This window comes from Salminus brasiliensis, chromosome 18 (assembly GCF_030463535.1).
Source record: "Salminus brasiliensis chromosome 18, fSalBra1.hap2, whole genome shotgun sequence".
NCBI classification, from domain to species: Eukaryota; Metazoa; Chordata; class Actinopteri; order Characiformes; family Bryconidae; genus Salminus; species Salminus brasiliensis.
Window position 1 is genome coordinate 17,747,797 of NC_132895.1, and position 27,773 is coordinate 17,775,569.

A 27,773-nucleotide genomic window follows, 5' to 3' on the forward strand; every position below is an offset into this window, starting at 1 on the left:
TGGAGTAATGGAGGACTTGGATCATTTTATTGTTAAAGTGTGATCATTCCTCACACAGATAATATCCCACACTCATCCTCATACTACCATTAAATCACTCAAGTCATCAATCTAGACACAGAGATATCATATACATCTCTTTCAATTGTGCAACATAACAGAGGAAGAAATAGTGCAGTCAAATATTACACTTCAATCTGAAACAAACAAAAAAAAAAAAAAAAAAAAAAAAAAGGCCGAAATGACTGGCCAATAATCAGACTGCAACAGTGAGTGGATGCCAGTCTTAGCTCACCAGGTTTGAGTAGACTGCAGGACTGCAATAAAAAGTAGAACAAAAACAAATAAAACATTTGAAAATGGACTCCTAAAAAGGCTTCAGGATGAACCCTTTCATAAGATGATCAGTTAGAGTCATCTATAAATGGTTCCCAGCACTATAGGATTCTCCAAACTTTGGCCCAAAACTGAGAATTTGTCATATCATATTGTCTCGATGCTATAATGCTATAAGGTAGCAATGTGAGGGCATAGAAGATGAGCCTGGATTTTGAGTCTTAGGCACAGAAAGGCTGGGATCTGCAACCTTGTGCTCATGAAGAAGAACCATTGAGCCTTATATACAGCCCTATTTAACACTGGCATGGTCCACACTGAAGAGCACAATCCAATGAACCAAGTTAGACAAATTCTGCAGTATAATATTCTAAAAGTGCTTGATTGGCCCAGCATGGTGAGGAAAGGTTTCTTCAGCTATGATGTACACAGTATCCAGCAATACAGAGACAGTGCTTACTATGGAAGGATCCAGCCTTCACGATGTGTTTGAAGCACAATACACACATATCAAGTAAATGGCGGAGGCTAATGCATCAAGAACTGCCATGGTGGTGAAAGAGCACCTGGGCAGACACTGTAACTGAGGAACAGCAAAGCGTTACTGTCATTCATAAAGGAACTGTTTTGGGGGGTAAACACATTTCAATCATTAACTACAGCTGGACATACGGACATATGGATAGAAGTATTGAGACACCTGCTGATTCAAGGTCTCTTCCAAAAATCAATGGATCAAGGGTAAAATAACCTGCTTTGGTTGGAGTAACTGTCTCCACTGTCCAGTGCAGGTTTTCTACTAGATTCTGCAGCAATGCTGTGAGGATTTGATTGCATTCAGCGACCAGCGCGATCACCAGCCTGATCACCAGCCTGCCTCATCCCCAACTCTCCAATACATCCCAAAAGTATTAGATGGAGAGAACACAGTTCCACTGCTCCACAGCTCAATGGTCCCCTAAAGGTTTTTAGTAAATACATGCTTACACACTTCTCTCAATCAGCTCAAATCATATCCAGGTCTTGATTAAGGTGATATAGGGGACATTATGACGTACAGTGTAGAGACAGTGTACACAGTGCACAAACAAGAAACCTAACAGTGATGGTTTCATTTATAAGCTTTTAAAAATGTTTCTATCTTTGTGTGACATGTACAAAGGGGAGTCCAATTTGGCAGGGAAGTCGGAATTTGACACAGATGTCTAAAATGGTTGATTTTCAGCGACATGGTCATACCATGCCCTAAACCACAAATCAACACAAGTCTGCATGACCTTAATAAGGACCTTGAAGTGGTTTGACAGAGTTGAGACCAATTCTGAGCAAATATTTCTGAAGAGTTTAGGTGACTATATAGATATATGACTTCGCACAGAACCATTTTTTTGGTTTATGCAACCAAAAACACCCAAAAAGCATGCCAGAAAGAAAGAGTTCTAAATTGTTCATATGACGTAACACATGGTGTATCCTGCTGACAAAACTAAAAAAGGGGGTCAGAGGTTCTTTCGTATTCGAAGTCAATAGCCAGTAACCTGAAGAAATGTGTAATTTCTCTGTTTACACTGTTGTTTGTAAACATTGGAATCAATAACCCTTATGTATTGTGTAAAAATTAACGTAGACATAAAATAGGAAAGCATTGTAAACAAAGTCGTCCTAAAGGGAAATTCTGTCCACATATGTATTGTCATTTTTGCTTTGCTTGCATTTTTTTCAGATTTTCAAAATTTCTAATGGTTAAAAACAAACTAAACTATAAAATTGTCACAGGTTTGTGCTCCAACAAAGTAAAAGCAGTTCCCATGTTTTCAGAAAAGTAAACGTACAATAAAAGCTTGTAAGAAAATGTAAAAGGTCAAAACTTTAAATGACAAAATTCTGTAACAAAAAAAAAAGTTTTTTTTTGGCCAGCTAAGAAAACTGCCAGCACAACCATACAAAATAAAACAATAATAATAATAATAAAAAAACTGCTAAATCCCCTCATCTTTCTGCATGGTTTGTTTCTTTACAGCAGTGAGAAGTTCCTGAGAGAGGTGGGAGACTACACCTCTCTTCACAGAAGCACCTCTGGACCAGGGGGGTCCACTGTGGTCTAGCTGGGAGTGAGCTGATCCAGATAGGTGTCTACTGCAGCGCGATTACCTGAGAGAGGGGGTGGGTCGCAGCCGCAGGTGAGTGGGCTTGGTTGGAACTGGTGGTTTGTTGGCCCTAAGCGGAGCTTCTGATGGGGAGGAGTCACTGCTGGTCACACTGAAGGCTTTCATCAGCTCGGCTACACGACCACGACCCAAACGGCTATCCCCTCCCACAGACTCCGTCTCCGTGGACAGAGCTCGCCTGGAGGCTGCCATTACACGGAAATCTTTTGCTACAAGAAAGAGTGACAGAAAATGCCTTCTTGATGAAGATGTAAGAATATTCAAGACAAGTTAATCAGTATTTCGCTAGCTAATCCCTACCCGCCATGTCTGTAGCATACGATCGGTTATCATGGACTATAATTGAATGCCCTTCCCTGTGTACAACAGAAACTGATGGGAATTGCTGGGTTTTGGCAGTCACACATTTGTCATAAATCTTTAGACTTTGTTCTTGGCAAGATGGGACTAATTTCCCAGAGAGAAAAAATGTGGTAATGCATTATTGGTGTATTTTTCTGTATTATGTCTTTTATACACCATTTCAGGGGTAGGCAACTCTGGTCCTGGGTGGCCAGAATCCTGTACAGTTTTGTGCTTTACTACTTAAGCACACCTGATTAATCTCACCTGTTAATTGCAAGGTTTAATGGGTCTGTTAGATCAGATAAATTGTGCTGTGCTGAACTCTGGTCCACATTGCCCACCCCTGCACTATAGACTATAGACATAAATATTGAGACACACCCCTTAATCATTGGATTTAGGTCTTTCATTCAGTCTCATTGCCACAGGTGTATAAAATTAAGCTCCTAGCCATGCAGTCTGCCTTTACATACATCTGTGAAAGAATGGGTGGTTCTAAAGGACTCAAAGAGTTCCAGCATGGTACTGGAATAGGATGCCACCATTGCAACAAGTCAGTTGGTGAAATTTCTGATCAATTGTGAGTGGTATTATTGTTCAAAAGTGGAAGAGCTTAGGAACCACAGCAATTTACAGACCACGTAAAGTAACAGAGCGGGGTCGCCAAGTGCTGAGGTGCCTAATGCTGCAATGGCTAAATGCAGTGAAATCATCACAGCAATGTTGCAAACTCTTGTGGAAAGCTTTCCACAAATGTAAAGGGACAGTGTGCATATAAACTATACGGACAAAAGTATCGGGACACCTGGTCATTCACAGTTTCTTCTGAAATCAAGGGTATTAAAATGAGTTTATCCTGCTTTTGTTGGAGGAACTGTCTCTACCCTTTAGATTCTGCTGCTGCATTGCTGTAAGAATTTGATTGCACTCAGTGATGAGCGTTAGTGAGGTCAGAACATTGGATCATCACCACACCAAGTCCCCACCTCATCCCAAGAGCACTCACCATCACAGCTCAGTGCTGGGTGGGCTTTACACCCCTCTATCCCATGCCTGGCATTAGGCATGGTGTCAATAGGTTTGTGTTTATCTGATCTAGAGAGAGTGTGTGTGTGTATATGCACACACACACACGTAAACATTATATTTAACTTAAATGACAAAAGTTTGTGGATACCCGTATATACACACACACACACAGATTTCGTAAAGCTGTAACTTAACAAGTCATGCTGAGAAACTCCTCTAAGTTGAAAGTAAAAAAAGAGCAAGAAAGAGGGAGAGAGAGAGTGAAAACGAAAGGAAAAAATAGGGACTGGGCGAAGCAACAGTAATACGAAGTGATGAGCAGGATATTGGCCAGGCCTTTTAGCAAAAGTGGGACATTTTTACTGATAGCATTATGACACTTCTCATTACGGCTCAGTAACGCAGGCCATGAATCTATTCTATTCTCCTCTCTATTCTCTCTCTTCCTCCCTTGCCCTTCTTCAGCCCTCTCCCTTTCACCGTTTCCTCACACTGTTTCTCTACCCCCCACCTCAGCACACACAGTCTCTCTCTCTCACTCTCTCTCTCTTTTCCTTTCTTTTTTTCCCCTCTTTCTGTCCCTGGCTCTTTCTTCCTGGGCTGTAGACTGCCAGACCGGAGGTCGTCGGCGAAGGAAGTGGAGCAGGGACGCAGCTGGGTATAGTTGGTGTGCGTGTGTGTGTGTACGTGCGTGCGAGTGTGTCTGTGTGTGTGTAATTGAGGGACGGAGGGATGGAAGATGAGGAAAGGAGGGCCGCAGGGATGGCGGTGGAGAGCAGACAGACGCTGCTCAGACACCAGAAGGCTTGAGGAACCGCGTATTTTTAGCCCCGTCCCCGGGGGACACAGATGTGTGAGCTCTCTCTCTCTCTCTCTCTCTCTCTCTCTCTCTCTCTCTCCCTCTCTCTTTCTCTCTCTTTCTCTCTCCGTCTCTCTCACACACTTACCCCTTCTCGCTTTCACGCACAAACTCTGACACGCTTATTTTTTTCCACACAAACTCGGCCTCTCCCAAACACAGCCTCTCTCTCGCTCTCTCTCTCTCTCTCTTTCTCTCACACACACACACACACACACACACACACACACACACACACACACGACGTGCTGTTTCCGATGAACGGAGTGTCCCAATATTCCCTGCTGTGAGTCACGAGCCAGAGCGGCCAGCAGCAGAACCACGAGCTGCAGGGTCCATCAGCCACATGTGCGTGAGCGCACACACACACACACACACACACACACACACACACACACATATATATGTGTGTGTGTGTGTGTGTGTGTGAACATATACAACATAAGAAAATATGTCAGGACTCTCAAAACAAACACACACATACACACTCACACATGGCCCGCCCAGCCATTAAGAGGATGGGCCTAAGCCATTAAGAGGATGGGCCTAAACTGCCCTTCCACAACTCTCCACCATGTGTGTTTTCCCCTCTTCCTCCTCCTCCTCCTCTTCCTCCCTCTCTCCCTCTCAGTCTCTAACCTCCCCCCACCCCCCAGTCCCTGACCTGTGGTTCCTGTGCTAATGTCCTTTCTCCGCACTGCGTGGGCCTGCAGCCTCTGATTGTCTTGCTGTGTTGTGTGGTCGCCACGGAAACCCTGGACAGGCTCCAGCGACCTAGGCGGGCACACATGCACGCGCACTCACACGCACCCACAAACAGGCATGCACGCACACACACACGTACACACACACGGTCACACTCGTAGTCCAAAGCTGTTTGATCCACCACGTTCTCCACGCCCCACTAATAGCCTGTGCTGCGCCCTACAAACACATCCCATATGTGTGTGAGTGTGTGTGTGTGCGTGTGTGTTTGGACGCGTTAGCGTCCTGCACACCACTCCCCCCGTTAGCTGACACCAGCATAAAGCCTCACACCTCTTCTCTATCCATGCTGCCACTTGCCCCAGCGTGGCGTTTTCCATCCTACCAGAACCGCCCGCTTCCTCCCATCACAGCGCTCACACACACACAACCTGATCTGAGAGACGCTGTGGAACTTGAGCCTGACACACACACACGCGCATACATGCACACCCGCCCAGCACCGCCACGACCTCGCAATCAGTTGTGACAAAGCCTGGAAACACCTGATCACCAAACATCAACTCTCTCTCACTCTCTTTCACTATCTCTCCCTTACTCTATCATCTCTCTCTCTCCTGCACTGTCTCTCTGCCACTAATGCTCACAGTTACTCCCTCTCTTACACTAACTTTCCCTCCCCTTCCTCTCTCTTGCATTGCTTTTAGATCTCTCTCTCTCTCTTTCTCTCACTCTTTTACTCATCTTTTACTCATTTACTCATCATCTCTCCTGAACTGTCTCAGTTACTCTCTCTCACTCTATCATCTCTCTCTCCCACACTGTCTCTGCGTCTCTCGCTCTCTAACTCTGTCCATCCGCCTGTCAATAATCACTGTGTATACATGCTATAAGTGGGCCATTTCTACCTTACCTCCAAACACACACACACACACACACACACACACACACAAACACACACACAGTCTCACATGCACACACACAAGCGCAGAGTCAGGCAGATGAAAGGAGAGCTGCGCTGACGTCCTCAACACCAAAAACAGGGCCGCTATCTCTTTAAATGCCCCCACCTCTGAGGGAAGTGGGGGGGCAGAAGTGGGGCAGAGGGCAGAATTCCGGAGCGGAGCGGCGCGTCTGTGCTGAGCCCGGCCGCGGGGGGGTCACGACTGCCAGAGGGAGGGAGGGAGAGAGAGAGAGAGAGAGAGAGAGAGAGAGAGAGAGAGAGAGAGAGAGAGTGTTAAAGAGAGAGTTAGTGAGAGGGAGAGAGAGTGTTTGAGAGAGTGAGAGGGAGAGAGAGAGAGGGAGGGAGGGTTTAGTAGAGGCTGGAGGCTCTGTCACTTATCAGCTCCGGCCGAGCGTCGCCCAGGGCCAGAGTCGGGAAGCAGCACAGGAATGTGTGTCCTTCCCTCTGAAGGTGAAGAGAGGAGACGCGACACACACACACACATACACACACTCTCTCTCTCACACTCACACACACTTACACATACGCATGCATGCACGCATACACGGAGCCAGCAGCTGCGGGAGGCTGTTACACTCGCACGCATTCGTGCACCCACAGGAACAAACGCTTGCACGCGCACACACACACACTTTGCCAAACTCTCAGGCTGTCGACCACACATACACAATTAAAATGCTCACACACATGCACACAGTCCTCTATTCCTCACACACCCTCATTAACACACACATACACACACACCTACAAGCAAATCCCCCTTATCCTTTGAAATACAAAGAGCAGTGTGTGACGGGGCTAAAGCAGAGAGGCAGCTGCTGAGTGTTATATTACAAAAAAGTGATCGGAGGAACGTAATTCATACACACATTATAAGATGTACACACACACACACACACACAATTAAGTTATGCTTCAGTAGCAAAAGTTTTAAAAGTAATGTAAAGCAAACAGCTTCCTGACATGTCAGGCACTATGTGGCTAAAGCTACTTTACCTGAGGCAGGTAAAGCTGTAGGTGCATGGCTTTAATAGTTGCAGTGTACCAATGTGTCCAGCAGGGGGTATAAACACAAACGATAAAAATCAATGCTGGCTGTAATGCCTAAAAACACACACTGGATGGTGCTAGTTCAGCTTCAGCAGCCGTGAAGCCACAGTGTTTCCTGCAGTGAAAGTCAACAGCTGAGTGCAGACAGAGAGGTTCAGACAAGGAAGGCAGATATGTCCAAATATGATGCTAAAATAAAACATAATATTCATAATATCTAAAATATCAAACAGAGAAATAAAAAACCTCCTAAAATCCCAAATGCTTCATACAGAGGGTGTCTGTAAAGGTAAAGTGAGATCCCCTGTAAAAAGAATGAGCTTTCAGAGACAGAAAAAAGGGTGGTCTCTTTCTCCTCCTTTTTTTTTTTAACAAGTGTGGTTTGGGTAAAGTCTGCCAGGTCATAAAGATTCCAGTCTGGGATTGTTCAGCACACATCAGCACACTGATGTAGCTCGTCTCAAAATAAGAGACGAGCTCTGCCAGTCAAACAGAGAGAGTAAGGATAAGAGGCTTTTGCTGAATGAGATGAATAGTCATAGTCAGCCTTGCTGAAATAGGCAGCAGAAAGAGCAGCACAGATCCAGCCAAGCTGATAAAAAAGTGAGCGGATCAAAGACGGTAGAGTATATCATCTTCCCCAGACTGAACTATATGCTAACAAAAAGCATACACAAAGCGCAGTATACACACAAACACAACATCCAAATATTAGCTCCTCGCCTTAAATTAGAACCAGGCTCAATTGGGTGGAGACTGTTTATGATTGACAGCAGGCAGGAATCCATGAGGTGAAGGTTTCTACCCATCTATAAATTATAGCTCGGAATATTTGCACCAAGCTGATGGGACCTAACTATTCACATCTAATTTGGTCAGATGTGGATATCGATTCCCAAATATCCAGATATTTTTCCCCTGGATTTCTCAAATTACTTCTTGCTTTATTTTTTCTATGCCTCGATTATTTTTTCAGTTCAGTTCAGCAGAGTAAAGTTTAATGCAGCCAAAAAGACCTTCATGTGTTTAAAAAATATATAGTTTATCCTGCTTTTGTGGGAGTAACAGTCTGTAATGTCCAGGGAGGGTTTTCTACTAGATTTTGGAGCATTGCTCTGAGGATTTGATTTGCATTCAGCAACAAGAGCCTTAGTTAAGGTCTGAATGTTGTATAATCACCAACCCACCACATTCCTGACTCCTCAACTCATCCCAAAAGGAGCACCATCATTCCAGAGAACACAGTTCCACTACTCCACAGCTCAATGCTGGGTGGCTTTTTCCATTAGAATATATACATGTAGTGTATGTCGCTGCTGTTCAATGAAAATAAAATACGCATGTAGTATATACCCCAAATGTAATTTATCCTGTGTACAAAAAAAAAAAAAAAAACTTTTAAAAATCAGTTATACTGATCAATTTTTTCAAGTGTCATTTAGGACAGCTAATTATTATGTTATATACTATGTCTTTTTGTTTTTTTTAATCTATCCATGATCTATTGATGGCTATTGCTGTCCCTAATTTGGCTGGTTCTAAGAATATAAGGTTGTACTTTTCACTTTAAGTGAAATGGGCTGGTTTGTGTCAACTTTAGACTACATGGTGTTGGGCTCTGGTCAGTTTTGGACATTATATATATATATATATATATATATATATATATATATATATATATACACACACACACACACACACACACATACACAAAGTCTTAATTTGCAGCATCATCTCCTCACCTCTGTTAATGTGAGGCTCTGGAGGCTCATGGGGGTGGAGCCTGCTTGTGATTGACAGTGGGTTGCTCTTCTCCTCCATGTCCGGGGGGCTGTGAGTGTGCAGAACGCTGGCTGCCTTGGGGATAGCCCTCAAGTGTGGCCTGTAACAGATGGAGGACAGGGAGGCTGAGTCGTCCACTTCTGCGTCCTCTTCTGCCTTTTTGACCTGATGAAGAGTAAATGTAAAGTGGCTTTAGTGAATCTGGCTGCAGTGGAAAAAAATTAAGAAAACAAGAATGAAAGAAAAGAGAAAAGTTTCCAGAAGAGAAATTCCTTAGTAAAGGACAGGGCTTTAAAAATGGAAGGCATTTATTTGGGAAACGTTAGCCTTTAGGGGGGAAATGTGGGGTTAGGGCTTAAGGCTTTGGACAGAGTTTCTCATGTTATCAGTGAGAGCCAGGGGGTCTTAGGTGTCCATCTTCCATCCTTAATCCACTGCTTTCTCAATCAACAATCAGACAAAATCTCTCATGCACCTTCCCTCGTTCTCCCCTCCTGCACTCTCTCTCATCTTTCTCTCTTTCTGCCCGACAGAACAGACAGAACTTTTGCTCGAATACGGATTGAAACTATTTTAATACTTTTTTTAAAGAGGAAAAACGGCCAAAATTCTTGCGCACTTCCAGTGCAACAAGCATGGGACATGTTGCCTGCACTTGACCATCCACTGAAAGGTCTTCAGGGAACCAATAGTGCTTCCTCAATGGCAGCACCCAACCCCAGCACACAGAACACATTTTGGCACTTTTATTTTTAAAAGAATCCCTTGATTCCAAGGCATAATCAGTTTAAATAGCATCATGGGGCCAGAGCCGTGTTACGATGGAGGGGAGCGTGTGTGTGCGCTTGTGTGTGTGTTAGACAGAGAGAGAAGCTGCCCCTGCCCTCCGGAGACGATCTCCCAATCCCATCCATCTGCGACTGACACGTCCTCCGTCTCTGACGCATTAATTCCCTGATCAACTTTATCAACCATCTGCTCCAGGGGAACCCGGGGAGCCGGCTCTGGCCCTGCATGGCGCTCTCGCACTCCTTTAGCACTGCATGCGTTCCCTCTCTCCTCACGCCGTCTCCCAGATTAGCCTTACACTGCAGCCATCTCTCTATTACTGCCCCACTCTCTCAGCTTTCACTATGTAGTATTCACACACTTTCATTATCTAATGGAACCTTCCACAAATAACCAGCATTGCAGCAAAACTAAATGGACCAAATGTATTGGAGTTGAAACCCAAACACAGGCACACTGAGTTTACTAGGTACAAAATGTGCTATTTTTACCAGTAAGACTCGAGAAAGTCAAACCTGGGAAAGCGAGTAAGGGCAAGGCTAAAAGCTAACCCAGCTACAATCTTGTCAGTTGGCTAACCACACATTGCACTGAGGGGACACCATGAGGATAGCAAAATTACCTGGTAAGACTTATGAGCTCTCCATAAAAGGCAATCTGTGTTTCATTCAGAGGCAAAATAACAGGGTTGTAAACATCTGGGCATTTTTCATGCCAATGAAAGTTGCACACTTACTATTTATACATCACAGAACAATCTAAAATACTCTGGCGACGCTTTATATCATTTACACACTTACGTATATACATGTACATGCTCAAAATACAAAGCTTCGGTGGCAACGCAGAGCTCAGCTGTTGAAACTGTGGGTGCAGGAGTAAGGACAGAGACAGGTGTGTGTGGCGTGTTAGGGAGGGAGAGCGGAGAGATCTGAGGAGGAGTGCCAGAGGACAGCTGCTGCTCTGACCTCAACAGCCCCCCTCAGCCATCAGAGAGAGGAGCCAGCAGACACCACACACATTCTGCAGAGGCTATTCCTACACACTCACACACAGGGGAATGGACAGTCTTAGAATCTGACCCCTACGCTTCAGTGCTGCTGGAGATGGAGAGGGAGGGGGAGAGAGAGAGAAAGAGAGAGAGACAGACACACAGAGAGAGGCCAGAATCTAAAGTATTATATCAATGGTTCCGCTGAAAATATAAGTGCTTCGCATATTTAGAATCGTTAGTAGCTGCCACCTTGGAATCTGAATTTTGTTTATACTTTTGCCCATTTTCATAGTCAACAGAACACCACACAGTGTCAGAAGCCACACAAGCTAGAGTATTTTAGGCAAGTGTGTGATGATTTGGGCATGCAGTTTGCACTGTGGTAATTGTGGGTATATGCTTTCATCACCTGCTAGCTGTGTTAGCCTCCAGAGCAAAACTAAAGAAGCATATTCCAAACATGTCTTGACCAGTCGACTACATTTGGTGTTTATTTGGCCAACTATCATTCTAATAATGGTCACTTGGTCTGTAATTATCAGATTAACATCACATGTTGCTAATAGTGAATGAAAAGGAATAGTTACCAAACAGCATTATTCTTGTGAACTTGTGGCTATTAACCTCCATTCATTGTTGTCAAAATGACCAAACTATTCTTTTGATATTGGATGCGCAGGGAACGAGTGCAAGAACCTTGTACCTTGTAAAGTAATGTAAATCTGGCAGCTGTTCTTTACATTATGTCAAACCTCCATGATGAAAGGGCCAATAGAAATATTAAAAAAATAATTTGGAATTAAATATTTGATTTCCAATAAAGGAACAGCACCAGAATGGACTTGAAATAACTGGAATCTGTTAGAAGGCCCATATCTTACATTTTTCCTGTTTTATTATTTTTCTGAAAATATTTGTTTATGTATCAGTTTTATCCCATAAAAACTGTTTTTCATACTGTACCTTTAAGACTTACACTGTAGGGACAAAAATATTGGGACATCCGCTCATTTATTATTTCTTTTAAAATTAAGGGCATTAAAAATAGTATATTTTTGGAGAAACTGTCTCTATACTGTCCAGGGATGCCTTTCTACTAGATTTTAGTATATTGCTGTGAGAATTTGATTGCATTCAGTGATTTGAGTATTAGTGAGGTTAGTCCCCAACTCTCTAACTCATGCCAAAAGTATTGGATGGTGCACAAGTCATCATTCTAGAAAACACAGTTCCATTGCTGCACAGCTAAATTATTAGACATGGTGTCAATGCGCTTTTGCACATCTGTGTCAGCAATGGGTGCAACTTAATGTAGCTGCATGCATTCATTATACGGGGTGTCCTCAAACATTTCGACATATTGTGTATATATATTAAAGAGCTCTGTTCTGACTGGCTACCTGTTTCAAAAAGCAGTCCATGCTGCAACACTCCTCAGAAATTCTGTGTGAATTTGTGGGCTGTATGAACTGGGAATATCCTAAACATTTCCTGTATATAGCTTGAGTTCGGTAATGTACAATAACAGCTTCAGGAAAAATACTCACACTTTCTACAGGCGAGGCCGGCTTCTGTTCGCATGCTGATACCTAGGGATAGAGCAGACACACTTCAGTGAAAACAAACAGACTGAACTTTATTGGAGAGGGGGAAAAAACAGCAGTTGCAATACCAAAACCTACCTGTGGAGGGGGCAGTGTCCTTACTTCTTCACTGTTCTCCTGCAAATACACAAGAGCTCTCATCACACAGAGTATCCACTCAGTTCCTTCTTATTTACATGATACCTGTTAGCCAGTTACCTCTTATACATGGAGATGCAAAACCAACAGCGCTAACTGCGTAGCATATCAGAGTATACACATCTGTGGTCAGTGGTATTGTTGGGTCTCCTGCGGTTCTTCAGTAAGCAGTAACTAACTGGAGGCCTGGCTGAGACACATATTTGTGCAGATGTTTGCGTTAGGACTGCGAAGGATCACAGTGTGACCGAGCTGGCCAGCCTACGTCCACCCTGGTGAGCGCTCTCGGTGCACGGCGTTGCCATGGCAACCCTAGTGAGAATCTTCCCCCTCACATTAGTATAGCGTGAAAGAGAAGGGGACGAGAACTCCCCCTCACACACAAATCAAGCACACGTCCTGGATAACACATTTTACCCACTCTCCCTCTCTCTGTCTCTCACTTCTTTTATATTTTTTTTCACGCATTCATTCTCACACATACTCATACTTGTGGCCACCTCCACAGAGCGAAATACAGCGGTGCCATAACCTCTCTCATCAGACTTCTTTAGGCTGAAACGCCTAGGGATTAAGACTATTAGCACAAAGCATTTGTCCTGGCCTGTGCCAAGCCCGGTCACACACAAGCAAGCACGCGCTTACACACGCACACATGCCCCCACACCAACACACGCTGACACTGATGCATGGAGAAAGAGAAATAGAAGGAGTGAGCTCCAAAGAACAGTGGTATGAGAGAAAAGGTGAGCTAGGGAGAAAGGAAAGGTACAGGTGGGAGGAAGTGGGAGGTTTTCTAGAGAATGAAAAGGAATAATGGAAGAGAGCGCAAGAGAGAGAGAGAGAGAGGAGGAAAGGTGAGAGGAAAGAGTATAGAGAGAGAGAGATAGAGGTTGTGATTTATTTGGCCGTTGAGCGATGGCTCTCCCCGTGGAGAAAGTCCGTCTCGCAGCCCCTCGGCTCTATCCCAGATTAATGACAGCAACAGGAAGGTCACCTACACACGCACACACACGCACACACACACATTCACTCACCAATACCATAGCGCCTAAATGCATCCAAAACCACTCACACACACACACACACACGCGCACACACGCAAACACACGCGCACACACGCGCACACACACACAGGCATGGTGGCACAAAGACACACAAAATGACTAACAGTAGCACCAAAGTAAAAAACTAAATCATGTACGCCTGTATACCCCAACACACGTGCACACACAAATTGGGTTTGGTGCACCCATAAACAGGATTTAGAGATGGCAAATAAACCATTATGGCAGAAGCACTAGATGCTAGTGCTAGTTTGCTTGAAAATAAGCTGCCTTGTGTTGCTTTTCCTTCATTTTGAAAAGCATTAGACACAGTGAGTCCCTCAATGCTGCAGCACACACTCTCCTCAACTGGTTTTAATCAAATTTCTTCTAACTACTTCCAGAGTTATGATCCTGCTGGGACCAATTGTACAACAAACAGGCCTTCAGTTATTAAAGACTGCTAATGGAGTTCTGCAGGGCTTAGTACTAGGGTCGCTTTCATTTAGCTTTTCTTTTTATTGATCTTCTGTACAAATGTGTTTTGATATAAACTTTATGGGATATTCTGTAAATCTTGAAGACAAAAACAGATTTCTTTATCACTATAATAACTATTTTACTATTTAATTCTATTTACAAAGAATTAAGTGATTAAGACTATCTGTAGGACCTGAAATGTACTCTCTCTGTTCATTACATGCAGTAGCTGAGTTGTAGTGAAACTTAGATGAACTACACTTTTACTGTTGAAACATAAGACCTCCTGGACAAACTGGGTATCCAGGCTGGAAAGTCTGAAAAGGCTGGAAAAATTTGCTTCTGTGCTGTAAGCTCATTAAAGGTGGTCTAAGATATGCTTGTTCTGGGACAAGGGGATGGGTCTACCAAATAAGTAGGTGAGTCTGGCTCCACCTCTGGTTTCTACTGCGCAGACTCTGGTTGCAAATTTGACAACATGGCAGACAGTTTTGGCTTCATTTCTAGAGAACATGGCTTCATTTCCCTGTTGTCAACAGTCACTAATATGAATTGACAGGGCATTTTTTTTAGTCTTCAACTGTTTCCCCAGCTGTTTCCTAACAATATAACTGGTTATATTAAAATGATGCGACTGATTTGACTGTTTTATAAAACCCACTCTGACAAACAAGATACTTTACACAATCTTGCAAACAACTTGGGCCCTGAATGAATGAATGAATGAATGAATTAATTAATTAATCAATTAATAAATGCAGCTGAGCGAGTAGAAGAGTCCAGTGGGGGTTTCATCACAGAACAAACATAACTTTTAAACCCAGAAGAAAATCTAGGATATTAAACATTGGTCTTGGAATTTAATCATCAGCACATCATAAACAATACATGAAGCACCCACAGTGGTATAACCTCTAAATCAATTCATCTGCCCCGTGCTTTATAGTAGAAGAAATAGACATATTGTGCGGAAGTGCAGGACAGGAAACGGGTTGATCCATATCTTGGGGGAAAAAAAACGGCACTGCTTTAAGATTATTAATAAAGCTTACTTGCACCAATTACCATCACATTTATCATCACACCTGACAAACAAAGACAGGTCATTATAGGTGCACAGCCTTGGGATTCCTGCACTGAGCCTGTTAATCTAGCTTTCCGTTTATATGCCTTATGTGAAAGGAGGCTTTAGAATCAGTAAAACTCCAGACCCTGAAATGGTTTTCAACACAACAAAAGTGTTGGTTTTCACAAGGTTAACGTTTTATAGAGAAATTATTATTATGTATATTCATTTCAATATGCTTGCTTTTATTGTGTTATCAAATGTTTGGAATCAGTAATGAATATAAAATCAACTTAATTGCAGAATGACTGTATGGTATAACTTTGTAGGTTTTCAATAGCTAATAGTTTTGGATATATATATATATATATATATATATATATATAGGTTCATGTTTAGTCCTATTCTATTGGCGATTGTCGATACTTCTGCACAGGGACAAGACAAGCTGTGTGTGTGTATCTGTGTCAGCAATGGGTGCAACCTAAACCAGCTGAATGTATTTATTAAAAGGGCTGTCCACAAACATTTGGACACATGTATTTGTTCCATCCTGATTTCCTCCATTTCCTCCATTATTGCGACATCGCTGTCTTTTCCCATTCCACACAATTTCACACCATCACACACCCTCCACCATGTTCAGACCACAGTCCATTCTTCCCAGAGGTAAAGGGATATAGTGTTCATCATGGTGTTCACTGAGAAATGTAAGATATCCTTTGTTGTTCCTCTTGACTACATGAACACTATCTCTTACGAATGGTAGAATCAAGAAGAGCTCACTGAGAGATTAGGCCTGAAGTTCCCGAAATGCTTATGTGGATTTTTTTGTGACTTCCTAGATGAGTCATTGATATGCTCTTGGATGACTTCTGGTAGGCTGGACACTTCTGGACACTCCACTGTGCAAAGTTTGCTTCCTTTGGAGACAATGGCAGTCATAGAGTCTTTGAAGTGTCTTTGCAACCCTTTCATAACATTAATCTCAACCACAGTTTGCACCATAGCGTGCTGCGGGTTGGGACCTTTTAGCCTATTTCACACTACTGAAAAAATGTCTGTGAAAGTAACTGGCTATAATCAAGCCTTGGTGTGTCTAGTTTTATTGATGCTTTGATCAAACATTTTGGTGAACTGAGTTAAGTTCATGTTGGTTCATGTAACTCCTGCTCCTTCAATTTATGAAATTCCTATTTTTATTTATATTTATATTAGGAATTTATAAAATTCCTATTTATATCATATTTGTTGTCTTACATTAAATGTTGTTTGTTGTTTGACTTTTTCATGTCAAACAACAAATGTCAGTATTTGTTATCACTGAATAAGCGCACAAGATTACATAACATAAAGATAATATATATATTAGGGTAGATTTTCTTTAAAACAGTGACGCAATGCCTCTCTGAAACCAGATGTACATACACAGTGGCTCTCTTTCACCTACCTTTAAATTAAGCTGAACTACAGACAGCGTTTTGGGTGGAAGGTTCTCTCTCCCAGATCGCACGGGCTCTGTGGACGCTCTGTTAACAAGATTGCTCTTCAAACTGGATGCCTGGTTGCTGCAGAACATATGTATATATGAGGAGACAACAGATATAATGCAATTGCAACAGTTTTCACAACAGCACAATTTCCAAATGTAACAACAGTTTCCAAATGATTGCTCTTAACATCAGAACTAGCTGAACATTTGCTGCACTGTGTGACTTGACATTAAAATTGATCAGAGTTGAGGAACGTGTCCACACCATGAATTCTTAAGAAGACTAGCAGCTTTTCTCTCGCCAAACCCTGAGTAGAGGATTTTAGACGTCTTGAATTCGTCCATCTCTCCGATGACCATGACCTGCACATCTCCATCACGGCCCAGCAGCCAACTCACACTCTTACTGTGAGCTAGAGAGTGAGAGAGTGAGAGAGAGAGAGAGAGAGAGAGAGAGAGAGAAAGAGAGAGAGAGAGAGAGAGAGAGAGAGAGAGAGAGAGAGAGAGAGAGAGAGATGCTGTTAGTTTCAGCAGACTTCAGCAGCAAATTAGAGTATTACAGTATCAGATTATAATACAACAACACTGAAAGCATCCTGCTTGGTAAAGAAAGCCCTCTATTTTTTTGTCTAAAAGCTTGAGTAGAAAGCTCCACTGGAGTTGACAAATAAAATTGAACAATGACTTACTGAACCGGGCTTAATACATAAACAACGTAGCAAGACGACCTAAATAATGGTGATTGTCAGTTTATAAGGCAATACAGCACAGAATGCATATCAAAATGTGCAACCACAGGAAAGGGAAAACACATAAAACACACATAAATGGTAGCACGAAAACTGACATCAGCTACCCCCAGAATTTCCCATTAACACTATATAAAAAGCCTATATCTAGCCGTCCCATAAAGTATAATACTGCTATAATATCAACCCATTGTTTCAAATAAAAATGCTTAACATGTACATGGTTCACAGTCAGAGTAACATCTGTTTAATTGCCGATTAGTTTCAATTGAACAAATGAGGTCGCCCACCAATCAAATTAGGCCTCACACGCACAAATGTAAATGCAGACCATTGTAAAAACACATCCCTCATGCACTACTCTAGAGTGTTCCCACCTGTCATAATGGGCCGAACTTCAGCCTAGAAAGGGGTTTGATAAGGCGGCACCAAACAAGGCAGGTGTGAAAGCATCCAGAGAGAGAGTAATGGACAGTTAAAGTGTTTAGCTTTGATAATGACATACTGTTAGTTCAAAACATTGAGAAATACAGTGAATTTAACCAGTCAGGTCGGTCAGCCAGCCAGGCTGAAGACCATGTACAGCCCTCATGTGCTCCTGTCAAAACGTACCAAACTACAGCCTGGAAAAAGTCTGCAAGGTCTGCACCAAACAAAATAGGTGTGACAGCACTCAGAAAGAGTGGAATGACTAGTTAAAGTGTTTACTGGTGAAAATGACACACTTTTAGCTCGAAACATACGGAAACTGAGAAAACAATTTACTGATACACAGTGGACAAAACATAGGGAGTAAAAATACACCTTGCAATCCTTGGTCTGACACAAATGCACATTCAGTTTTGGGAAATGTGACGAGTACATAAAGGAAGAGGTTTGGCAGCAAACAAGTTAAGATTGCCATAATGAACTGGTTCTTCTTGCACGCCTTGTGGCAAGGAGACAACATTCCAGCTCAGCAGGCAGGCTGACATGCCCTAGATGATCAAGAAACGACAGCCCTGTCAAAACAAATAGGCTAGCAATCAAACAGCGAAGCAGTCACGATAAGCTGATTTTTGGAAATTCCCTTACTTGGCCACCCACACTGTTGTTAATAGGTTAGTTAATGAGATCGGTGCGGGGGGGTGACTTTTCAAATGTTTCCTGAGCTCAGCAAAACTTTTAACAAGATATTAAGTGCAAAATAAAAATTCTTCCTTCAACTTTTAACTCTCTGTTAACAACTTCAACAGCTTCTAAAGCTACAACAATGTTCTAATAATTGCCTACATACTGCCAGTTGGCTACATACCTCCAATTAGCACAGGTGAACTAATAACCCAGAAATATATGTCAGATTATGTGTTTGAGAGTGTGACATAGGCAAGTCTTTGTTTCTTGCATGAACACAGGGTACATTCAATTACACAAGATTATATGCATATGCATATTGTGCAAACTCTCAAAAAACATCAGTAACGAGAACATGCTTCTCTCAGAACACTTAAATTGTTTTAGGCAATGTCCAAATGACTGGAGAGTCCTTTAAGTTGTGTTGTGAGTTTGGAGGGGGGTGGATTTGTAGTTTGAACCACCTCAAAATATTTTATGAACGTTTCAAATGGTTATTCATAGGTGGTTAGTTTAATACACAGACAGCATAGCTGATGCATGTAAAATAGCATTGTACAGCACAGTATTTGCACTATAATGACGTTCAGAAAATGTCAACAAAGTTGTTTGCTGTTTCCCAAGCCACATGCTTCAATGCTTACATATTATAGTAATGAATGTGCCTCAAATGACATTGTTTTCATTATTATGTTTTACTTAATATTTAGTGTGGTACTATGCAGTGAGACGAAGTGATTACGATTCCTATTAGATAAATTCACTTAAATTTTTTAAGCAGCAACATTTTTAATCAGCAAAATGTCAGCTAGCTACAAGAGGATCTCTAACGCAGAACGATAAAAAGAGTGATAGATCAGGAGTAACATTTGCAAAGCATATCAATGCAGGAGTGGTGTTTCTGGGCCAATGATGGTCAGATATAAGAGTAGCAAATCTGATGCTGAATTTGCAGTCCTATTTTGGAATACTTAGTGGATGCCACCCCTGGTTATATAGTTGCCATTTTCCTCATATTATTAGTATATCAATGTAATAATATTTAGCAATTTGGAAATGAATTTATTTGTGGTTTAAATAATTAAAGTGAATTTATCTAATTAATCGACTACCCCTGCCACCTTTACCACTAATCTGCCAAAATGCATGAGCATGCTGCTCTTACCAACTTAATTGTTCACATCATGCTGTGATTGCATTTAGCATATTTCCTCTATCCCCCCTGAAATGAACCCCTGGTTTCGCCACTGGCCGTAGTGTCTTTATATAGCCTCCCATGCTCATTTACCACACTAAAACAATGCTAGATAAGACAAGCGTGAGTTAAATGCAACATAAAGCAGAGTGCCTACACCTCTCTTAAATGCAGAGACGTACAGGCTAACAGGCTTCTCCAGTAATGCAACTAGCAGACATTAGCATCACTGCAGCAGGTGTTCAGATCAAAAGGCTAGTTAGAAAGGATATGATTAACGATGCAGGGAATGCCCAGCTGCTGCATGTTCGTAATTATGTTATGTTGAAAAATACTGAAATGCCCAGGTCTCCTACGCATTATTTTCAGTTTGTTTGGAATTGGATACTCAAACTCCAAGTGATAAAACTTTGCTACTTTCACTGGGGATGAAAATCAGGCTGCTATTTGCTTAGTTTCGTGCTTCGTATTACCACATTACATTTCTAAGATGTAAATGACCCTGTTTACACTTGTACTTGCTGTTGACCACTTGTGATCCATTCACTCATGATGCATGTTAACACCAGGTGTAAACACGCCTCAGAGAACTTTCATACAGCCAAAATAGTGCTCACAGGGACCAACTACACCCATGTTTGACACAATGTAAAAAAAAAAGTGACTGTTAACCACTGATGCTTGACCTGTTAGTGCCTAATAGATCATAGTTAGCTTGTATGACATAGTTAGCTTGAGTTCTCAAGTTGTGAATTCATAGAAACACAGTACAGTACAGTAACATTATACAATATATCAAAATACACCAATTATCAACACAAAATTAAATTTATTATCAGAGGTAACTGCAGTATAGTAGTCAGGCAACGCTATGGCATTTTTTTATGCTAAGATAGGATAAACAATACTGTACATTTTATTGAATTCAGGTTGTCACACTATTACACTATGGTCTACACTTGGCAGTGTTAGCATCGGCCCTTCCAGTCAGTTGCAGGGATTTTTTACTTCCAACTAAAAGTTTCATTCTCAGTTGTGAACAGCTCATCAGATGTGAATTCCCCTAAAACGTTAATAGTGACATTATGATAGTATCATTTTGAACACTAGCGATGAATGATCTTAACACTAGAGTTTGATGTCCGTACCTATCTCAGGACAGAAGTTTTTAAAAGTCAATCTTAAAATTTTAAAAGTCAATCTGATTTCTATTAGATTGTATTAGATGCCCACATACACATATGTTGCTTGCCTCTCACATCCAGTCAAACCATTTCAAGATTAACCGTTGTTGGCATTCAAATCTATGACCTCCCACTTTCTGCTTAGTTTGTTATGAGCGCATGCACTTCCTTTACATTTCCTGCTTTGCTGGCAGTTGATTGTTTGAGGGAATGGAACATAGCCTGGGAAATACTTCCTGTCTTGCTAAAACTAGCGCAATTATTGCCTCAGACCAGTAGGTTGCAAAACTAAAATCACCTTTAAAAGAGAAAAGGCAGTTTTATTTGTTATTATATAGGATGCTATGCAGAATATACTGCATGTTAACAGTCCAGAATATGTCTTTCTTGTCTGACGATATTGTTTTAGTTTGGTGCAGGGAAACTGCTGGCCAGCTGAGGAACAGCTGCGGATGTCTCAGAAAGATAGAGGCCTCTCTGTTCTCTGGCAAGCCCTAAAAAGCACTGGATAATAACTGCTTTGTTACAGGCCCAGCCAAGAAAAGGCTTCTTCCAGGACAGAAGCACATGTCAAAATCAAAGTAACGTACGGCCAAGCTATGACTGACCTATAGCTATCGGTGCACTCCTGATGGAATCTTTTCTGGAGTTTAGCTGTGCTGCTGCTGAGACAGTCTGCGGTCTATGAGTCGCCTGACCCCGTTATTGCGAGTTTTTTCCACAAAGCCTCTCACAACTTCCATTAAAATGCTGACGGGCCAGATTCCGAGTCCTCTGAATGTCAAACCAGTTTAAGATGTGTACATATGCGCTTTTAGCCTAATCACCCAGTGTACCCCGTTTACAATGTACTAACTTAAAGCCCTGGATTCTCTGTGGTCAGTTTCTCTTTCACTCGCTCTCAGACACATTCCACTTGTATCTCATCAGCATGCTTGGCCCTCCCTGTTTTGGGCAGCTGTCCCCCACATGGAGGTCTCATATGTGGGGCAAAGCCTGCTCTGGGTCTTTAGAAAAAGGTCAGTTTCTGCACAGTGTTTCAGAACACACCCTTACACCAAGTAAACATACTGTACAACTGCACACGTTTATGTCCGTGCAGTAATGTTGTTGGCTGGTGGTGCTGGAATGACGTTTGAGCTAGTAGGCCAATGTGATACAACTTTTGAACTATAGCAGAAAAACTGCCTGGTGAAGTAAATGGTATGACGTGATGTACATGCTAGAGCACAGCTTCACACCATAATTGTGAACACTCAGATCTAACTATTAGCAGCATTCTCATCCAGCTCTCCAACTCTCATTTCTCAGCGCACTCTCACATTATAAACACATTCCTCAGTTGAAACAGCATTTATCTACGCTGTCTGTCTGTGGCTTTATCGCTGTGCAGTTTTAATCAACACGCATCTTCATGACACAGGATGTGCCTCCCACAGGTACACCGCACAGTCAGCTGACTGACTCATTACATTAAGCCCATATTTAGCCCTGCCAGTTTTCAGAAAAAGCAAGAGCAGGCCTGCACGGTCCTTGCTTCATATGTGTGGAGTTTCAATCTGACTGTTTTGACAAGAGGATGAGGGTGTGTTTGGCACAGATGCACAACGAATGCTTTCACTAAAACTTTCACTTTGCAAGTAGATGTGATGCAGCAAACCGCTGATCTTTGAGACCTTAGCAAGTCTGTGTTTTTTTTAGTTCTGAAATCGCACTGAGGGAGTGATGAGCTAGTTAACCCCATGAACACTAGGCATATTTGTATTTAGAACAATTATTATACAGCTACTACTATCAATTTACATCATAGTTAGATTATCTACAGTCTTATGAAACAGTCTGGACACCCTTGGTCAAATTATATATTTTGTCTTTTTGATCAAAAACAAGTAGCAAGCACAGCTAATCAAACATACAACACTGTTCTTTCAGCAAACTACAATGCACAGTAACTCTGTCTTTTATAATATAAGGAAATAAAGAATCAAAATCAGTGGCTGAGTGTATTTTTGACATGGTTTTATACCAGGGTTGTCAAATCAGGCCTGAGATATGTCACATTCAAGTTTTATAAGTTTTACAAGTTTTATAAATTCGCTGACTCTACAATCCTTGTACTAACACTTATCAAAAACAGGCTTCTCTAAGCAACTGCCTAAAGATCTGAAAATGAAAGTAATCAAGGTCTATGAGGCAGGGGGAGGCTATAGGAAATGGCAGTTTAGGGGAACTGTAAAGATCAAGATGAGTTCTGCAAGACCAAGAAAACTCAGGGAAAAATCAGAGAGAGCTGCTTGGATTCTGGTAAGGCAAATAAAAACCCCTCTATGGCTGCCAAGAACCTGCATAAAAATTTTACTGAGTCATAAGGGTGCTGCACCATTTTAATGTGCAACATTGCTTACACAAACAATCTTCATGGAAGGGTCGTAAAAAAGAAACCTTACTTGCAACTTCCTCACAAAACTCCATGTTTAAAGTTCATGAAAAGAACACCTTGCCAACTGTGAAGCAGGGGGAGGGGGTAACACTGGAAATGTTGCATGTGTGAAGGGCATAAGGGATTCCACAATATACAAATCCTGTATGCAAATATCAAACCATCTGCTAAAAGGCTGAGGCTGAAAAGAAGGTGTCTTCAACAACTGGCTGATGATACAAAAGATGCCTCAATGCAATCATGGACAACCTGAGGAGATGCTTTTGGAATGGTCATTCCCCAAACCTTCTGCAAAGAAGAGTGGGAAAACCCACTTACAAGAACTGGAACACATTTAGCTGCTATAAAAAAATGTTTGCAAGCTGGGGGTTCTTTTGATTGATTTTTCTATGCTGTGTAAGACATAATAGCTGTGCATTTTGACTTGCAGAAAAATATTGTGTTTTATTTTTGATTAGCTATAGAGGCTGTGTGTAGAACTACACAAAAGAAATTGTGCCATTGGTGCCCTATCCTTTCATGAGAACGACTCTTGTAAAGGGCAAAAAACACCAATCAAACAAACACAAACATCCTAATGTTTTCAGTTCAGTCCATAAATGAATGAATTGGAGAAAATAGGCAGGGAGCACTGTAGAGTCTTTCAACAAACAGAGGCACGGCACCCCAACAACAAATGTATATGCAGTCATAAATGGTTGTTAGCTTGGATCTACTGTCGTGGGGGAAGGGAATATTCCACGTGTCCATTTTTAAGTGCATGACAACAAAATATATGTATAATAATATTATAATACATATACATTATAATAATACCATTTCTCGGTTTATGTACTAAATTCATGTTTACAAGACCAACATTTTTCAGCCCTTAAACTACAACAGGTTGTGGTACTGTACCTTTACGAATGACCTCTGTTCTGACTGGCCCTGTATTTTGCCTCATTCAAAAAGCAGTGACGGAATAAACCAGACCTTTTGCAAAAAGTGGAGGTCTAGAAACTTAATTCTCAATCATCCACTGAAGTGGTACTTGTTTGACAGTCCTGGTTCTAGACTACAACTGATCCACAATATCCTGTATCTCCTATCACCACAATATCTCCTATCTAAGCATATTGAGGATACTGTCGGTGGTTAAAGAGCACTGATCAATGTCACGTTTCATTACAATGGTATAGTTTTAAGGACTCTATCGCTACTATTGAATTTTGTCTGCAATCAAGTGTATCGTGATAAATACCGTCTATCATGAAAATGTCATGATATGTCATGTAATAATATATAATGAAATATCATGATGCAACATTCTTACCACATTGCCCACCCCTTTTTGACAGCTTCACTTTGAATAGCCATGAGAATGAGGAACTGTATGGGCCTCTGGAAATCTCCACTCAACTCAACACAGTCCAGCACAGTTTGGTGATTTCCCTGTTCAAACACACATGATTCAACCCATCGACTCATCAACGGGTCACCCACAAGAGTGTTTGGGCATGAAATTCACAGAACCGTGCCAGAACTGAGTCGTTTTTGTTTCAGAGAAATCCTGGTGAAATCCTGGTGAGCTGAATAGTTTGGGTGTCTGTACTGGAGTGCTGGAGATGAGAGGTGAAAGAGCAGTACCTGTCTTTGGTTTGGGTTTGTGGGACTCCTCCCTCTCCAGCTTCTCCTCACGCTCCGTCCAGCGGCGGACTTGCTCCTGCCGCATCTTCAGGAACAGTGTCTTCTTCTGCTCTTCGTTTAGAGCGTCCAGCACATCTGGGTCAATGTACATGTCCTTTAGGATCTGCTGCAACATGGCTGCTTGTGTGTTTGTGAGTTACTCCTTCAGAGTCCCAAGTAAAGTGAAAATGAGGATGATGTGTAGTCCAGGCCAATGTCACAACCCTGATCCCCAGCCTCCGCTGTTCACCACATACACACTTTCATCACTGAACAGCGGCCAGCAGCTGGACAGGCTGTTGGGAAAATGACAGGTTACCACATCTGGAAACAATCCGCCCTCTCTGCCTCTATTTTTTGGAGCCAGTTTTGCTCGCTTGCTAAGTCAGTTTGTATTTTTGGGTCAAACCTTCTTCTATTCTCTTTTGCTCAACAGCGTTACTTCTTTTCTCCCTCTTCTCTTATTTGCTTCCTTTCTTTCCTCTTTTGCACAAATCTGACATACTTTCTCATTTGTCTCTTTCCTCCCTTCCTTTAATCACTTTTTCCTTTCTTAACGTTTCATTTTTTCTTTCCTTAATTGTTTTAGTTCCTTTCTTACTTGTTTTCTCCTACCTGACACTCTTTCTCTCTGTCCTCGTTGAGCGGCCTCAGGATTTACTCTTCCGTCTTTAAGTCACTGTGAGGTTTCTGAGTGCCATCACTAGTCAAACATGCTTTTTTTCTCAGCTCTGTTCACTTTAATGGGAGGAGATTCCTCAGGAATGGACTTCCCCCCCTTCTCTTCCCCTTTACAAACTCCCACGAGGCACTTCTGTTCTATTTTAGCCTGGTCTTGCTGTGCCTGGAACTCAACGACAGCAATGTGACAAAAGTCAGGGACGTGCATTTACAACAGACAACTGCAGTCCCCTCAGAACAAAAACATTTACTCTGGCCACGACAGCAGAGAGAGAGGAAGGCAGGGAGGGAGGGAGAGATGGCAGTGTGAGGGCTGTCAGTCAGTCTGCTGGCACACACTGCTGGGCTGCAGTTAATCTGAGCAGAGGCAATAGGAGTGATGGGAAAGGAGATAGAGAGAAAGAAGCAGGGGAAGGGAGGGGGAAAAAACGAGTGGTTGAAGAAAGATTACAGTCGTACTCACAGTTGGGTGCGGACGGTCTACAGCAGGCTTTACTGCCTGGGAGAATGAGAGCTGCTGTCCTTCTTGCCTTTGTGTATGACTTGGTTGGTGACATCACAACATTCCATACTCACTCTATCTCTCTCTCTCGCTCTCTCTCTCTCTATCTCTATCTCTCTCTCTCTGACTCACCAACTCACTCTGCTGCTCTCTCGAAAACACATAAACACACACATTTCCTCTGTTCCAACAGCTCTGCTAGCTGGGGGAGAGCTCAGGAAGCAGAGTCCAGCTGTTGGAGCAATGAACGAAGTAGCAGCATCCTGTTGAACTGAGCTGGAGGAGTGAGAGAGTAAGTGGGGAGGAGGGGCAAAGCAGGAAGACAGACACACACACACACACACACACACACACACACACACACACAAGAACATAACTACGAAACGAGAAGGCAACACACACACACACTCACCGGCGAGCAGACCTTTTTTTAGTGGGAATTTCCGAAACAAAACAGTGGAAGTGGTAGGACCACCAATGAGCACTGAGAATGTTATAATAACCTCTGGACAACAGCTCTAACCTTTGCCCCTGGTTTAAACCTCTTTTTACATTTTCAAACACTGATAAATGATTTAGTACACAGTTCAAACAACGAGACTATTTAAAAAAGGAGCAGAATTGCTGGACTACTCTGCTCAGCAGTTACTGAAATTAAACACCAGGGGTCGCCCAAGAGCCAAGCTCAAATCTTCCACTTCTCGCAACACAGCAGACTAGTTTCACTGCAGTAATTACAGGTAAATAATCGGCTCGATTTATACGATTTGATCGTTTTCTGACTAATTTTGCCCTCTTTGGAATTACTTTACTATTTCTAACTATTATATGCTTACACTAATTCATATATATACACGTATATTTTCCTGGATTTAAAACAAGTCGACGTGTTTCCCCTTAGTGATCTATTTCTTTTCTAATTCAGAAGCTTGAGTATTTTATTGAATATGTATTTCACTGGTTATTCTCTCATTTTGTCATTAACGTTAGTGGTTTGTTTTATTCTGACCATGACAAATTCAACATTTCTTGATCCACACCGCCATCTGCTGGTGAGACGTTTTTGGGCGAGATAAAAAAAAAAAAAAACAATATAATTTCCCAATTTACAAACTGGAAACACCCTTAATGTTATGTCCAAATGTGCATCAGTAATATATCAGCAAACATATGTCTAAGAACGGTTTGTAAAAAAAAAAAAAAAAAAAAAAATCAATTCAACCAAAAAGCTCCCGTCCCGTCCAGCATCATTTCTTCTCTAAGGCTTGGTTGCGACTCACCCTGCCTGTTTCAGGTGAGCTTAAATTCCAACATTCCTGCAAATACATTTCTGACAAATAAATACCAACAATAAACAAACACACAGTTACAGATGCTAAATATAACACGCATGC

At 42.0% G+C, this 27,773-nt stretch overlaps 1 protein-coding gene across 2 annotated transcripts; it reads right to left on the reverse strand.

The window, feature by feature from the left end:
• Positions 1–26,601, reverse strand: LOC140539128 (uncharacterized). Of its 2 annotated transcripts, none has more exons than XM_072661752.1 (8): positions 26,341–26,601; positions 25,158–25,492; positions 17,113–17,260; positions 16,806–16,923; positions 12,704–12,742; positions 12,569–12,610; positions 9,199–9,403; positions 1–2,713 (listed from the first exon to the last, which is right to left on the reverse strand). In XM_072661752.1, exons 2-8 carry the CDS (start codon positions 25,330–25,332, stop codon positions 2,484–2,486), a joined length of 957 nt encoding a protein of 318 aa, XP_072517853.1. In that variant the 5' UTR covers positions 25,333–25,492; positions 26,341–26,601; the 3' UTR covers positions 1–2,483. The 2 variants fall into 2 exon arrangements, with proteins under 2 accessions (XP_072517853.1, XP_072517854.1); XM_072661753.1 differs by lacking the exon at positions 26,341–26,601 and adding an exon at positions 25,812–25,980.
• Positions 26,602–27,773: the final 1,172 nt, after the last annotated feature.

Coding starts and splice junctions, on each gene's coding strand:
- LOC140539128 (XM_072661752.1), bottom strand. CDS start 25,332: ATGTTGCAGCAGATCCTAAAGGACATGTACATTGACCCAGATGTGCTG. Junction 16,924..17,112: donor AGTCTTCTTAAGAATTCATG/GTGTGGACACGT, acceptor TATGTTCTGCAG/CAACCAGGCATCCAGTTTGA. Junction 12,611..12,703: donor GGACACTGCCCCCTCCACAG/GTAGGTTTTGGT, acceptor CTCTATCCCTAG/GTATCAGCATGCGAACAGAA.